Source organism: Pezoporus occidentalis, unplaced genomic scaffold (genome assembly GCF_034315485.1).
Source record: "Pezoporus occidentalis ecotype Australia unplaced genomic scaffold, CSIRO_AGI_Poc_V1 ctg13, whole genome shotgun sequence".
Classification (NCBI taxonomy): Eukaryota; Metazoa; Chordata; class Aves; order Psittaciformes; family Psittacidae; genus Pezoporus; species Pezoporus occidentalis.
The window spans coordinates 9,364,627-9,381,305 of NW_026913103.1; the positions used below are offsets into that span (position 1 = coordinate 9,364,627).

Here is a 16,679-nt window from a genome sequence, read left to right on the forward strand (position 1 = left end):
TATCACAACATAGGACTGAAAGAGTTATCCATAGGAGAAACTGTTTGAGCTCTTGTAGATAAATTAAGTGATTGGGAAAGAACAAATGGGTCTTCACGCAGTTGCTTCTAGTATTTGCATCACTCATTAGCACTCGTGCTACAAGCAGTTTAGTGGTGAGAAATACATACAGACCAGACATTTTTCTGGTACTACGTTAAGCCTTAAATGGGAAAGTTGGAAGTTTTATCTTCTGCTGCTTAGAACAGAATGGGTATCATATACAACAAATATCAGAAACTTAGGTTTCAGGCTTACAACAGCAAACAAAATATTTACTTGGTTACTTGTATGGGAAACTAGAAACACACTACTTTGGGTTTACTGCTATGACCCAGAATGTGACCATTTTTGGACCAGACCCCCAGGGCCATCTCCAAAATGGTGCATATTTAATACTATCACTGTGAATGTCTACAGTTACAGAATAACATTTCTGCAAACTCAGAGAAACCTCTTTTCTTTCTAGCTCAGATTCAACGTTCAGTCCATCACACCGCCCAGCTTTCAACTGTACACAGTTGAAAGTAGGCAGCCCCATTTTTCCTTTGTGACAAAGAGTACATAATTATCAAATCAGTCCAGTGGGTATACAAGTTAGCTGGTGTAGGATGTTGTATTAGACCTTGTCCAAGCAAGACTGGCTGCCATACGTAGGAGCCTGCAGCTACAGTCTCTTACAGCCAAAAACCTCTGCAGCCAGTTGAAGTTAGTGCGATACAGTAGTATTCCTTATTTTTCAGATAACGTGAAATGCCCCACTTAACACACTGCGCATTCTATCACTGCTGGCAATTTAGTCCTGACAGACAACACTCTTGCAGCAGTAACACATTTCTTCCTCTGTTCCACAGTGAACACTGGCGACACGAAGAGTGTGAAGTCATCAACCTGTGTCAACCTATACAGCACAGAAGACTACAAAGCATGTATCCATGCCAATTCAGTTCCCATCAGGTCCATGTTTTCCTCCTCATCAGAGTCAATGCCTCAGGCCAACCACTGTGATGGGTGAGTTTCCTCTGCTTCTTTAACGCCCATCACTGGAGCTCTCCACTGATCTGAGGACACCAGTAGTGCGTGAGAGGGTTCTTGGCACAGCACCAGGATGGTGTGGGCAACCAAGCCCTCCAGATCTCAACTGCTTCACTTGAAGAGAAAAACCACACTTCTCACTTCCAGTTATAATAAAAGCAGGTGGATGCAGGTATGAAGACAACAACTCGGCGGCATCCTCGAGGCTAGCACACTCTGTTACCTCCTGCAGAGGAAGAAAGTGAACACCACGCAGCACAACTCCAGCAGGGCTGACCACAGCTGACTCGGCGTCATGTAGCCTCCTCGGGCAGGAGCATGGAGAAAACAGCACGGCCTCCCAACGCAGCCTTGCACCACACTGTGGCAGCTGGCGTGAGGAAAGCAGCTCCAGCGCTACCAGTGCCCACAGAGCTGGAGGGGCAGCAGCGATGGCGGCCTCAGCAGACCCCTTCCTGCCGGGCACCACCGACAAGCACGCACCGACATCGCCACCATTTCCTGCCGTTTGCCGCCAAAACCCGTCGGCGGGAGGGTGGGGAGGGCAGTCACGTGGGGGCTGGCGCGTGGCGCTCCCGGTCACGTGACGGGCGGAGGCGCGCCCCCTTTCGCGTTCTAGCCCCGCCCCCCTGCCCTGTTCTACGCCGCGGGGAACGCGCGAGCGCCCCCTCGCCCCCCCCCCGCGTCGTCTCTAGGCACGTGACCCCTCCCTGGAACGTGGCATTGTGTAATCACGTGACCTGGAAACGGAGTGGTGGGGGCCGAGAGGCCGAGGCAGCGGGGGGGGGGTTGCGTACGCGACAGAGCGGGGTGCGAAGATGGCGGACGAGGAAGCCGAGCAGGAGAGCGGCAGTCTAGGTGGCGACCTCCTGGAGATGCAGCGCCTGCGGGAGCGGCTGGTGGAGCTAGAGACGGGGCTGCGGGAGAGCCCCGAGCCCTCCGTGCAGGCGGCTACCGAGTACTGCGCGCAGCTCTGTCAGGTCAGGCCGCCTCTTCCCTTCCCTTCCTTGGGCCCGCCCGCGGTCTTCCCTCCCCCGCGGGGTGTGTGTATGTGCTGTGTGTGTGCACGGGTGACAGGGAGTGCGGGGGGCCGGGCGGGAGCAGCGCCGCCCTCGCCGAGGCGCCCCGGGGGAAGCCGCAACCAACGGGCCGGTGCGGCGGTTGGCCCGGGCGGGTTGAAGGGAGTGGGGGGGGGACGGGGACAGCGCTGGGAGTTAGTGCCCCGGGCCGGGCTGGGCTCCGCCGGGTGGTTGACGCCGCCGCCGTTCATTGTGGGCTGAGATGAAACGGCCCGCCCCCCTGCGTCGGGGCCGCTCCGGGCCGGCCTGTAATCCCCTTCCCCCGCCTCTCCCCCTCCCCGTCCATCCCCGGCGGCCGCCCCGGTTCTCGCGGTCTCTAGGCCCCTTTGTTGTGCTCTGCGGCTCGGCTTATCGAAGGGCCCTTTGTTCCTGGCGGTGGCGGACCGAGGCCCCCCCCCTCCCCGTCCCCTTCCTTTCGGCACCCCTCCTCCCCTGGAGGCGAAGGGAGAAGGAGGGAGTCGGCAGTCCGGGGGATGGAGGCTCCGCTTCTCCGCCGAGGGGTCGCGGAGGAGCTGAAAGTGCGTTTCGGGTCCCGTTTGTACGAGGCTCCCGCTCTGTGCCCCCCGACCTTTCCCCTCTCCCTTCCCCATCTCGTACCCTGGAGGGATAGCGGAGTTGTTGCCATCCTGGGAAAGGGGGCGGTGAAGTGGTGGTTGGCTACATTAAGTCTCTGGTGGTGGTGGGCAGGTCTGTGGGTCTGCGATGCTGCTCGTCGTTTTCTCGCCCTGTCAAGGGAACGCAGTCACACCTCAGGAGAGGACTCCTGGGCTGGCACCGTTGGAAGCACCATTGTGTGTAATTAGTCTGGCTGCGACTGCCTCGGGGAAAGGCCTGCTTCTCGAGGGCTGGTCCTGTTCCTAAAGCAGGGATGCTGGCAGGTGTGTCTGCTGAACTGGTGACCCTGCTTAGTATCCCTTTCTAAACAAACTTTGTGGTGCTAGCTCTACAGTTAAAACAAACTGATTCATTTTAGTCATGTATGTGTCTATACGTTGCCCCGATTTCCCTTAGATGGCCTTTCTCAGCTGGGTATAAAACAAGTCCTTAATTATTTTAGGCCGCAGAAAATCACAGAAATGGCTACTTCTGCAGTCTGTCTGATAAAAGCAATGATTTTGTTTACACATCTCTGTCATCCATTTATGGAATGTAGGCAAATTGTTAAAAGGTGGAAGGCATAAGAATGAATTCACATGGTTGGTTTGAATTGTGTTTGATTTGTGATTTATTTTTTTTTTATCTCTTTCCTCAAAGAGTTGATTCTTGGTGGTAGCCATTGTACCATGCTAATTTACATGTCTGTCACTTCTGGATTTAACTGGGGTCTACTTTTTGCTAAGCAGGGAAATTGACTGCTAAATATTTTAAGCATATTCCTTTCTCATTTCATATATACAGGAGCTGGATTTCTCTTCAGTCAAAATTTATCATGCTTTATTTAGGCAGAATGTCTATGTAAGTGCACAGAAACAAGGTTGGGTTATGTTGGCTCAGATCACTGTGTTCTCAGTCTATTTAATCTTTGTGCCTGCTGTCTTAAATTCATACACTGGGAGGTGGAAATCTGACTTTCCTGGCTCCGGCTTGACTCTAGCTTGTGAATGAGCTGTTCATTGAACTGAAGTAGTTGGGAAGGTGGGAATGAATACACTATCATGTACAGAGTAGATTACTGGTCTGAAGCAGATTTATCACTGAAATTATGGGTGCATGTGCTTACTGTGCACTTCAGTAGTTGACTGATTTAAAGTGTAACAAAAATTAATTTTTTTATTTTAATGGCTGTTGCAAAAGTCAGTTGCAATGCCCAAGTTCACTAATTTTCTTAACCATAAACCTTTTAAAAACAAGTTTCATTGAAGGAAACAGTTGTGTAGAAACTGACTTAGATAAAAAATCTGTGCTGTTTTGAAATGTTATTGTCTCTTCTAGACCAAGATTTGTAAGAAGGCTGTATCTGTTTTTGCAGGCTGAAGACTGATACTGAAAGAATCTGATTTCAAATGGTGAAGCGTCTGTTCAGACCTTGGTTTATGTATTAAATAGAGGTGATGCTGGATGGATGGGGTTTTATACTAGTTCAACAGAGATTTTTTTTTTTTTTTTTTACATCTGTTCACCTGTGCTGGTGGTGCCAAAATACTTATTCCACCTCTTCTGCAGTTTTAATCCTTTATGGGGCCTAAAGCAATAAAGTATTCATGGTTCATATAGTATGTTTAGCTTGCATTGAACAACAGAGGTTATAGAAAATCCATGTAATTGTGAAAGCCATCTCAGAAATATTTTTTAAGTAGCAGCTTAAAGACACCTGCCATGATTTCTAGGATAAAGTCTTTGCATATATATGCATGAAAGAATAATTTGGTTAGTCATGTATACAAAACTTAGAGTCTTATTTATATCCTAAGCCTGGAAGCGCATTGCTGAAAAAATATTTTAGTGTTTATCTCAGTATGATTTCACTTGCCTATTTTTTTTTTTTTTTTTAATGTTTAGTTTCTAGGTATAAAATAACTACAGAGAACTTGGAAAGTCTTGTGTCTTTATTTTGCCAGGTAGTGATGCTGGAGCCTAGAAACCACACAGCTTGTTGCCATAAATCAACTATTTATTTAATTTATTTTTTTTAATTGAAGTGCATAGCTTAATGTTCAAGAAATAAGCGTATTTTCATACTGAAGAAAGCTAAAGAATATGCAGCAGAGCACTGAAGGTTCCTTAGGTTCAAAGGTGAATAAGGGATTTTAGTACTCTATGCTCATTAAATTAAATGGGAATTGTACAGCCAAATCCCTTATCTGGTTTTGAAAAATCTCAATTTGAACTATTTTGGTGTTTATAAGGAAGACATTGACTCTTTTTCTTGATATCACACATGGTCTCTTACTCCAAAGAACATTTATCAAACTCTTTTGAGTGTGTAGACTTCCACCCTTAATTTTGTTTGGCTCAACAGCTACAAGTATGTAATATAGTCACAAAGTGCTGGAATGTGAATGTTGATAAGGTTTCTATTTTTTTTTTAGGTTTCAGCTCAATAAATTCTGGTGTAACCAGGTCTCCATCTCTTCTTTTGAGTGCACGCAAATTCTGGAGCTTCTACTTTTTAAGTAGGAAAAAAGTGTTCTCTTTTGAGTCCAGTGAGTGATTTCTACACTGAGCCAACCCTTAAAAGCTTCTGTTTTTATATTTCTGTGTTTGCACATTTGTCTCTACCACATTTTGTTTCTTCCTGGTTTCACAGTTGCTAGTTTTTTTTCTACATACATTAACACAAGTGTAAGATTTCCATCATAACTTCTAATAGTTTTCCATTTTGCATTCCCACGTGTGACCTCCAGATGATCTGCAATTCAGGGAGAGATGTACAGCTGCCAGAAATCACAAGGAATCTGCTAAAATGCAGTATACCACAGAGAATTCCCAAATGCACGGAGAAAAACAACTGTCATCACTCTGTCATCTCATGCAAACTTTGAGCTGCCTCAGGCAGTTTTGTGTTCCTTCATCATTGTAAGACCTTCTATGTCAAACAGTCATTATCTTATTGACTGGGGGTGGGGGAGAGAAAAAGACACCCCCTGATTTTTTTTTTTTTTAAGTTAAACTATGGGGAGTCAGGGAAGTTGTCTTGGTTTCAAGTAAAATTGTATGTGTGCATGCCTGGGTATAATGTGTATATGCTTAGCAAAACACCCTCACTATTTAGGGTAAGTCTAATCAAATGAGCAAAGTTGATTTAGTCCTTGTCCTCAGTAATGGCATTGAGCTTCAGTGTCATGCCACATCAGAGCTGGTCTTCATTAGAACTTCTGAGCTCTGTACTCTAAGTTTTTAATTTTCCTGTATCAAAGTGAGTCAGCCAGGCCATGATTCCTAACCTAATCATTAATAGGATTAATTATTGGTAAGCCATAGCTACAAATGCTTGTTTAACCTGTTGCCAGAAATTTCCAGTGGAAAACATTAAAAAACATCCCTGGATAATACCTTTCAGTTCAGTTATCTTCGCCTTCAGATCTTCCTCTGCACCCACTGCAGTCTAACTTGATCTCTAATTTCTTGCTGCAGTTTAAGGCTATGGAGATTCGTCCTATCCCATGTAATTGTGGAAAGTAGCACACCCCTTTTCTGTTGGAAGCACCTTAGATTTTCAAGTCTATTTTCAGTCTTTCTCTAGTTTTCACTTTTGTGAACAGAGTCTTTACAGTCCTTGATTTTATTTTTTGTCCCTTTTTGCTTTGTTACTACATCCTTATAATGGTTTAGAAGTATGTACCTGCAGGAATTCGGAAAGAAGGTGACAACTTACGTAAGATTTAGGATTTAAGTACTTTTCCTGTAAAACATACTATTTTTCCTTCCTAGTACAAAGAGTCCAGAGAAGAGTGATGGTTCTCAAAAGCATAAAAAATTAAGGTAGTTAAGAAGATGGTACAATGTAGACGGAGGTATTAAAATTAATAAAACTTTAGAATTTTGACAAAACACACTTTTTTTTGTATAAGGTGCTGCATATAATACTAAAATCAAGCGTTCCACTTAGTTACTGTTGGAAAGAAAAAAGATTGCCCTTTGGCAAATAGATGTTTAGTTTCATAGTTACCTTGATGGGCCCTGATGCACAGTTTTTGCTGGGTTACAGATGATGCTTTTACTGAAATTAGGAAAACCTCTCCTGTCAACAAACTACCATTTCCCTGAGAAATACTTTTAGCCAAAAGGTAGTACTTCCAGGGTATGAAGTGTGGTTGCAGTTAGTTTTCCTCCATAATATCCTTGGTGATTATTGCCCTTTCAAAGACTGGGAGCCCTTCTGCTTTCCATAGTCCTTCAGCCATTAAAAAAAAAATAAAAAATCTGAAGACTTCACTGTAGATTTCAATTCACCCGTTGTAGCTGGCTGTAAACAATAGCTGCACAGCTCTATGCATAAGTAGCTCAGTATCTAAATGTTTTAGATACTTTCTGTACTGGCACATATGTTCCTGCCTTTACTTTTTTCCCACAAATCCAAACTTTATTCCCCACTTTTGAATAATGTGTATCAATGATGTCTAGGCTGCTTTCAAAAATATGGTTGCTGAAGATTCACTGTTTAAAAAACATGAAATGCTGACTATGGAAAACACCTTCCTTATTGTGCAGGACTGTACAAGGAATATATACATATGTTAATGCTCAGTAAGGCATCTCATTTTATTAAAATATCCACATTGTGTGTCTCAGTTCCTTGATAAGGAAATTATACATCTGTTTGACTATTCAGTCCATTTTTTTCCTCTATCTCTCAATATTTCTTTCTGGTGGTTGTTAGCGAATGAATATCTCATAAACCACAGATCTTGAGGGAAGGCAGCAAAAAAAAAAAGAAAAAGCAGCTAAAAAGCTCTTCTGGGGCATCTTTGCTTCCATTGTGACTAAGCATCGGGGAATTTCATCTGGCCTTTACCATTTACTCTGCCATTTAAATGTCATATTTTTTTACTCTAGGCTTTATGCAGCCATACTATATATTGTAGGTGGTTTCTACATAAGACTTCCCTAAATTAGGGATCAAGCTGGAACTGATAGGAGACATAACATACTCTTTTTTCAGCCAAAGAAATTAGCTCAAATTCATGTATATACAGAGACTGTCTTCAAGAAATAGCGTTCCAGGTATTGATTTATATCTATGAAAAGCTTTCTGTTAGCATAGTTTTTTTTAAAAGCCTCTGTATAAATCCTTGAGCAGTTACAGTACAGTGTGTATAATTCTTTGGTTTCCATGAGCGAAACTAGCATTACATTCTTATGCCATCAGCTTCCCTAAAATGATGATGTACAATAACTTGCAAATTTAAATTTAAATAGCAGGTAAACTATGACTTTAAACTCTCTTTTGAAATACTATCCCCTATTAGGTCTGTGCTTTTGCATATGTTATTAGCTTAATGCTTTGTGTTTTAAGAAGTGTGCAGGTGTGTTTTTGAGGTGTGTAATTTTTTTTTTTTTTTTTATTCACCTTTCTGAATGTGCATTAAAGGCAGCTCCATGGTATTATTTCCAGGATTTTTCAGCTCTAATGGTGAACTGCAGTGCTTTCATTTGGGAAGAGTTAATCTAATAACACCTAGTACTTGGCAGAACAAAGGCATTCAGAAAGAAGGTGTATGTAGCATCAAAAAGGCAATGGAGATTTATAAAGTTATTCTCTGAAAATAAGCCTGATCCAATAGAAAATGGGATTAAATTTGCAAAAATGTGTGCCTATAGGTTTTGGTTAGGAATAGTTTAAACAAATTTCTTCTCTATCTTCTCTTCTGTGACTATTGTGCAGTCTTTTGGTGTATAATGTTTCTGGCTTCATGATTCTCAGTATGAAGCTAAGGTAAGTGAATCTTTAATCAGAGAATCAGCAAAATCCTGTGCTAACTAATGTAGTTCTTGTTTGATTATTTTGTTAATTATTCTGAGCTAGTCAGAGAGTTCTTTGCCCGTAAAGGGACTCATGTAACATGGGCAACTTCTGCCAAAGCTCCATCCCGCCTCAGATACTGACTCATGGTGTTCATTCTCTCCTAGCTGATGGACAGATGTATTTCTTGCATTGAGAAACTTGACTCCCTGGAGTAAAATTCTTTAGGATTTCTTTAGGATAAAGACCAGTGTTTATTTTGTAGCTACTATAATTTGGGTTGAATATAGAGTTTTTATTTGAGCTGATAGCAAATATGGTGTTGCTTTCTCAATCTCCTTTATATCATAAAGAACAAAATTTTGGAAGACTTCTTTTGTCTTCTGTTATTCAAAATGGAGAGAATTGATTCTAGTGAATGGATAAATCCTGTTTGATATTTATGTATCTAATACACTGAATACTGTTTTGATGAATCAGTAAAGTACATTCAGTGAAAGTAAGGAGTTCCTCAGTCCTGTGATTTCTGCATGTCTCAGGAGCTCATGGTAGCACACTGTTTTATAACAGAATGAGCGCAAGAAGATGACGACAAGAAGAGATTAAATGTTCAGAATCACAAAAGACACAATCTGAACTTCATTTTTACTTTAATCGTTGGAGGATGGCTCTTATGAGGAGAATAGCTGAGATAGAAAGTAGCTTCTGATTACGAATCCATAATACTGAAGATGATAAAACTTAAATATCCCAATTCTACAGACCTGGAACTTGCATAATGTTTTAGTTGAAACTGACTTGGCAATTGAACCTTGCTTTTGGATACCCATTCAGACTTAATGAACCACATCACTGTGATGGCTGGAACTCAAGAGTTCTTCTCAGGGTTGCTAACATATTCAGGAGAAAGCGTAATCTTGGCTCCTCTCCTTCCTTGCACATGGACACAGTGGCCATACCGTGACACTGGTGTAAGGATACAGTTTGCTATTAAGACTCTGTGTGAATCAGGTGGGCATCACCTTGTTCTTTCACAGGAAATACAGATCAGATAGAAGCATCCTTTGGGATGCCAATTTGACTGTCCTGAATAGACAGGCTTAAAATGGCAATTAAGTAACCTTTCTGCTGAGGAAGAAGATTATCAATTATGTTCTTATCAGAATTAAAAAGGTTTGAAGTAGCAGTGGGAGAAGTTGTATTCAGCTGATAACTAATACAAAAACGTAGCATAGATCAACTATAGAAATATTTGTAATGTCTTATTTGACTGAGAGAGCAGGTTCAAGTCACCTGTATTGAAGGAAATGCACGTATTTTCGGATTAGACAGTTATTTCTGTCTTACTATTTTTAACCTGCCCATATGCCGGTCTAATAGTTAAAAGAATAGGTAAATTAGATTTCCTGGCAGTGGATAAAAGTTTGCTGTAATGAGCATCCCACTGCATTCCTGAAATGCCAGTTTAATAGCCAACTGCTGAATACTGCTTTTAACCAAACAGACTAAAATATGAAGGTCAGGGTGACAACATTAAATTTGAGACCTGAATGAAAAACTGAATGAGAAAAATGTAGCCTAGGACTATGACAAGTTCATTTCTTACATAAGGATGGAAGAGAGAAATCAGATACTATTGGCAAGGTCAGAAAAAGCATATTGAATGCAAAACATTGAAATATTGAAGAGAAGCTTAAAGAAGGATAATTTCTATTATTATATATGGCAGAGTCTGAGACTTAATAAAGTAATTTCCTGGTATTATAAATAATTGGTTTAAAACAGTTCGTGGGTGTGAGCAGAGACTATTTTCTGCGTGTTTTTTAGTTCTTTTTCTAAAACTAGGTGGGCTTTGAATTTTAAGCAAAATAGTGACTGAAGAATAACGGAAGGAAGTGGCACCAAGGTAATTTCTCTTTTGTTTTGCCTCTTTCAATTTAATTATTAGCAATCTGATCTCATGCAGTGTGTTCAGCATGCCCAGGTGAAAAACATACAAACTGCTTGCACCTTCGGACTTACATTTGGGGAGAGAATTCTAACAGAAGGTTCTGTGTTTGGTAATTAACTTTCCAGAGTCACTCGTGTCTCTTCCATGCTGTGTTTTTTGTGGTGTTTTCTTGGTGATGGTAGATGGTGTAGTTACTGCTATGAGAGTCATAGCAGTCCCCCACAAGCTCTGCTATATCTGCTGAGGTGGTGTGTTGTTTTTTTTTCCAAAACCTTCCTCCAGTGTAAACTCTGCTTTAGAAATGTAAATGTATTTTTCAGTCTCACACTTAAATCTGACTTGGGTTTCTATCTGTAAATTGTGGGCAGTGGTACTTCCCTGCTATTTGGTGTTACATGCATTAGAAAGCAAATGTGGAATTTTTTTGTTGTTACTTTATCTACCTAGTGAGGTATTAATGAGTAACTTCCTTATAGAAATAGAAATAGTTGGGTGAGAGGCGTGATTAACTTTTTACGCTGTGTGCTGAAGGCTCAGACTGCTCATGTACTTACAAATTGAATGATAGCAATAGTTAAAAAACCCTCAAAAAGTTAATCTTAAGGAAAGAGTTTCTTTATGTTGTTGATTATCGTTACATGGATTCTTCTTGGACTTAGTCTTAACTTTCGTTACCAGAGATGTGCACTCATGAGACAAGAAGTTCACTTTGGAAGTGATCTTCTGATCATCCCTGCTTACCACACTTTGTTGTACGTTGTGAAGCTCCTTTGCAGTGTGGAAATTGAATGTGTTTTGGGTGAAACTAAACCATAGGCTGTGCTTCTAAAGGGATTGCAGGCAGTCTGCTTCAGCCACTAATAGCTATCCAGTCAATGGAACAAGCTGAAAGCTAGATGGAAGCAAGTTGTCCTGTGATGGATACACTGGGGATTTGGGTTCTCAGCACCAGCTTTCTGCTGTATGGATCCTTGTGCAGTGCATTGCACTGAAGTCTGTCTTCATGAGTTTTTCTTGGACTCGCTAATCCAGTATTTACTGATCTTGACTTTACTTTCAACTGTATAGAGAAGCTGATGGTGTTAGGATGTGGGTGTAAAGTGTAAAAGCAGCTGCAGTTTTCTGTTTGAAGGAAAAGGCAAAAGCAGTGAAAAAGATTGGAACTGCAGCCTATCAGTGGAGAAGAGGAGTAGTAATGGGAAAAAAAACTGGATAGCTTTGCAGCATGTGTGCAGAAATTGAGAATGAAAACTACTGCTTAAATACAAGCTTGTAGTAAGTGATGGAATTGAGACTCTGGCTTCAGTCCTCTCTTCTGGGCACAAGTCAATATCTGTAAGAATTAAAGCAACATCAACTGACTTCAGCCAAAGGCATCTTGGCTTTCTAAAGCTATACTTTGCTTAACAACTTCATTGTGAAACAATTCAGAAGGCACATTGAAAGTAAAAATAGCACATCAGCAACCTAATCTTGAAAGGTTTTGAAAACTAAAATGGAGTACAAATTGGGAGTGATGTTCTTTGATCATAACCATTATTTAAATAGTACTTGTACATTAGCAAAAACTATCATATTTGGTTATGTCATCCGTTGTAAATGCAGTCTCGTATTCTGTACCTGCTGAAGTTCTGCTACTTGATTCTGGATTGTGTTGTATTATAATAACAAATATGTAAGAGTTAATATTCTTGCAGCACTTGCCCCACTACAAAATCAAGTCAACAGTGCTAAGCCTTGGTAAAGAAATACTGAATCAGTTAACTAATACCATTTTTAATTTGCCTAATTAAACTGCTTTGGCAGTGAATTAAAAATACAACGCTGAGTTGACTTCCTGTAAAATGACCTCTCAGTGCACAGTTCTAAATAAACAGAAATTGATTTTGCTGACTTACATCCGTATAACCTGGTTCTGTAATTTTGGCACACCTGTGAGAGCAGCAGTATTTCAGATGGTGCTGCTCTGTCTGATGCTTGCAGTGCACAGGTTTGAAATACCCATGCTTTCCTATGTAAGTTTTGTTCTAGTGTATCAGCTAGAATCAGCTTGCCTGCAGAGCATCCCAACTAACAAAAAAAAAAAAACCAAAACCAACAAATTGGAAACAGGTAATTTGTGTTTGAGGTTCTTTGTTGGAGGCAAAGGTGAAAGGGAAATAAAGATGGATTAGGATTATGGTGATAGGGAGAAATGCCTTGATCAGAGGGTTGTCATATCACAGAGAAAGGAACAGATACATATCTTTTTCTCCCCGTCCTTCCCCCCCACCTTTCCTCTGTGATCTTTAAATTAGGCAGGAGATATAGTGGGGTTCATACTGTATATAAGCATGTGGTTTACTCTTTAAAATGCTTTAAAAATCATCTGTCACAGTATTAGTTTCAGATGTCTTAGATAATGAAGTCTTGGGCAATCTGAGGTAGGCTTGGCTTAAATTAGACATTGTTTAGTAAGGGTTTTTTCTTTTAACATACAGAACTAGTTCAAGAACTGTTCAAGTTTTTACTTGAATATTCTATTCAATTGGCATCTTAGTTGGGTAGTCTGTCCTCATACATTGTGGACATAAATGCTGGTTGCATCCCAGCTACTCCTTAGCTGCCTCTAGCCCTCTTGATTAAAATGTCTTTCATGGGAATCTTAACCCAGCAACTTTTGAGGGTTTTGGGTTTTTCTTTGAGTTGGGGCAGTTACCAAAAGACTCCTCTGGTTTTTTTTTGTGATGAAAGGCTTGTTCTCCATCTTCTGGTTAAGTGCTGAACAGCAAGGAGATAGCACACACACAAAAAAGTGATCTTCACCTCTGTATCTTTGAGGCTGACAGTAATGGTGTTTCAACACCTGCAAAGGTTGTTTTGGTGTCCCTTTAGGATGTAGCTTTGTGAAGTCCCACAGCAAAGAGATCACCTCGTGCTGATGCACTGGAGTCAAGAGGTTTTGTTACGAGAGATCTCTATATATTTTTAGTATCCCAACTACGTAATTAGAAAGAGAACATGGTTCAAAGCTATTCTCAACCATTCAGTCCATTTTCCTCATGGTACAGACGAGAAGCATCACAGGAAATGTTGCTGCATTCACTTAGTGAAGTTTTGATGGTCTGTAAATGCTTCTTGAACCAATTCCTTTTTAGACACTGGGGCTTTGAGGACACAACTACCCAGTGCATCTTCTTTTGTTCATTGGTAGTGCCTACTATCATCCTAGTCAACTAATCAAAATTAGAGATTTACAATGGTTCTTGGGGCAGGGATGACTTCAGCATTGCAAACCAGTACTAATGCCGCTCTTTGGAAGGAGAGATCTGTCTGTTTACTTATTTACAGGTTTGCTTTTATTTTGCCAGTTCAGTTTCGTGATTGATTTTTCTTTTGATTCGATATTGGTACAGGCATCGTGTCTGGCTATACACAAGAGTCAAGGCCACAAGTCCAACTTAGTTTGTAAATGATCATAAATTGCACTTCGAAAGCAGACTGTTACCAGCTTTCCAGGAATTTGAGCAATGCTGTTTTCATCACATGCTCAGTTCTTTAATGGTTGCAGCAGCCAGTGAGATTATGCTTCAGTCTCACGGAGTTTTACTCTGAAAAACACAGCCCTCAAAAATGTACTTAATTTGAATGAGATGAATGTCCAACTCCAGCCCAAGAATCAGCATATTAGCTGTGTTTCCCAGGAAAAACAAAAAGAGTTAATTCCCCTATTGTAAAGTCAAAAGACATCATTAGTGTCACAGTTGTATACCTAAACTTGATCAAGAGTACAGATGAAGTCATCATGTTTCTTGTATTTCATTTCTTAGGGCTTTTTCATGAACTCAGATGTCATTCCATCCTGTTATCTTTGTTAGGAAAGCAGTGTCTTATACAGTGGACATTCAGCATTGTTTGACTCCTTTATCTAAAGGCTGTTGCTCCAGAGCCCGACCTTTTTGTGTGGACCTGTCATCACTTAGCTACCTTTGCTGCTGCTGTGGAAGTTGATTTCACAGAGGGAGTTCTTGCAGCCACCCTTTGTGTGCCTCCTGAAGGCTCATCTCCAGATGATTGTATCAAGCTTGTTGCTTGGACTCTTCTCCTGTATGGATGTGTTTGAGGAAAGTCATTGAAATAGAAGTTTTGCTAGTTACTAGAGTAGTTTGGGAGGTACAGCTTACCTGTGTGACTGCTGTCTGTCATTTTCCGTGTCTCTTAGTTCCTTGAGCAGGGAATGGAAATGTCAGTCCTAGTCATGTTCTAACATACTTAAGTAAGCTTGCTCTTACCTAGATACCTACGGGTATAAGAACCTGATCTTAAGAGCTGAAGAAACATGTAGATGTGGACTGTACATCTGAAACTCCAGTTACTAGTAAATTATACCTTGTTTTAGTATGAAACGTATTTTAATGCAGCTTGGATATCGTAGGGCTAGTTTTAGCCAAGAGGGTTGCTCAGTATAACTTTTGGAAGTAGGAAAGCATCCTCCAGTGATTGCATTTCTACAGCAACGTTCATGTAAGGGTAAAAGATTAAAAAAAAATATATTGTCTGAATATTACCCATGGTTAAATATTTTATGCAGTTTAAATCACAGATACAATACTCGCTGATTTTTAGTGCACAAATTGAGATTATTCCCTTTTTTGGTGCATTCTTGACTGTGTAAGCAGCTGCTGAAATATATATGCCTGTTTCAGCCTCACAGAGGAACAAAACTTTGCTGCTGTGCTCTTGAGTACAGGACTTGGCTTGATTAACAAGCATGCCCTGACTAGGGAGATAAATAACTTAATGAGGCCCAAGGCTGGGGGTAAAATTCTCTCTCTTTATGGTTGTAAGTAAGAGCACAACAATGATTCATTAAGCAAAGCGGAATGAATTCGATTTTCTTTGTGCAGTTGCAGTGCTGTATAGTCTAGGGACATCCAGACAAGGAAATCTGACAAACTGATGAATACTTTTGAAGGGTGTGGTGGGTGTAAGTGCTTAATATAGTTCATGTAATGGTTTGGAAATGGCTGATCTAGATATATGAGATAAAAATAGTACTATTTAACGCTGAAATTAGTGTCATTATGTTACAGTGTAAACTGCTTGCTTTATATAGTGTGTTTGCATCTGTACACACTGCTTTTAAAGTTCAGTATTGGTAGTAACAGTTCACCAAATATTTTTTGTTAGGTGGTAAATTCTTAGAATTTTCTAGTGTGCTGATTATATCTACTTTGGTTTTAATTAACTACTATTAAACCTTATATTTTCAAAATCAAATGTCATTTGCTTCAATTTATCCTTATTAATCTAGACATGATTGATGTAGTGTTGGTTCGGCTTTCATAGGTTCTGAAGGTGCTGTTGTAGTTTTTCCCTAATCCAGTTGTCTGGTATTAATGACTAAATGGTATTTCTGTAAGTTCCTAGTTAGCTGGGAGAATTCCAGCAGGGTTCCTTCATAATGGGCCTATGGTTTTCAGTATCCTTCCCTGTGCATATTGGATACTGCCTAGCTAGAGGGGTTTTTAGCATGGCAGCTACCTCTTTCCTGCCCCATGAAACTTGAGACCTTCTGATTAGTTGTTACAGGTCTCCATGGTTACTTGTCATGGTTTGCTTTATGAATCAGTGTATCTCTAGTGAGGCTTTTTCTTCTTTAGATTCTAGGTGTTGCTGTCTTTTCAAACAGCTGGTGAGAATCCTCTTGGTATTTCTTCAGTCATGCTTCTCAGATGACCAATTGCTTAGTTACATCTACACACTTCCTTCTCCTTCCTCATCCCTTTCTTCCCTTTTCTGCTCAACTTAAAACTCTTGGAGACTTTCAGCATATGTTGGCCTGGCTTGGTAGCTAGCTTTGAATGTCCTTCACTTGCCAAAGCTTGCAGTAGTCTTGTTGCTTATTGCAGTCTTCTAAAGAGGACATTAACAAAGGTGGACATCCAAGGGGGACATGGTTGGAATGTTGACGTGAGAACGTTACTAGCTGCTCCACCTTTGTGTGTGTTTGAGTCCTTTTTTCTTGGCCCTGACTGAAATGAATAGAAGACTTTCATACTTTGGGTGATGGTAGTTACTCCATCAGCTTTTTGACTAATGAGGTTTTTGTGTATAAATGGTGTCTTTAAAATATTCCTTTCAGGACCATGTATAATCAATCCTGAACATACTTGTATTGGCAAGGCAGCAA

At 40.8% G+C, this 16,679-nt stretch overlaps 1 protein-coding gene across 1 annotated transcript in view; it reads left to right on the top strand.

The window, feature by feature from the left end:
* The first annotated feature begins 1,625 nt into the window (after positions 1-1,625).
* Positions 1,626-16,679, top strand: part of ZNF292 (zinc finger protein 292) — a 37,350-nt gene continuing 22,296 nt past the window's right edge. Inside the window, exon 1 of the mRNA XM_062608341.1 lies at positions 1,626-2,054. Within this exon, the coding sequence (XP_062464325.1) occupies positions 1,893-2,054 (162 nt within the window). The 5' untranslated portion in view covers positions 1,626-1,892. The remainder of the gene's footprint in view (positions 2,055-16,679) is intronic.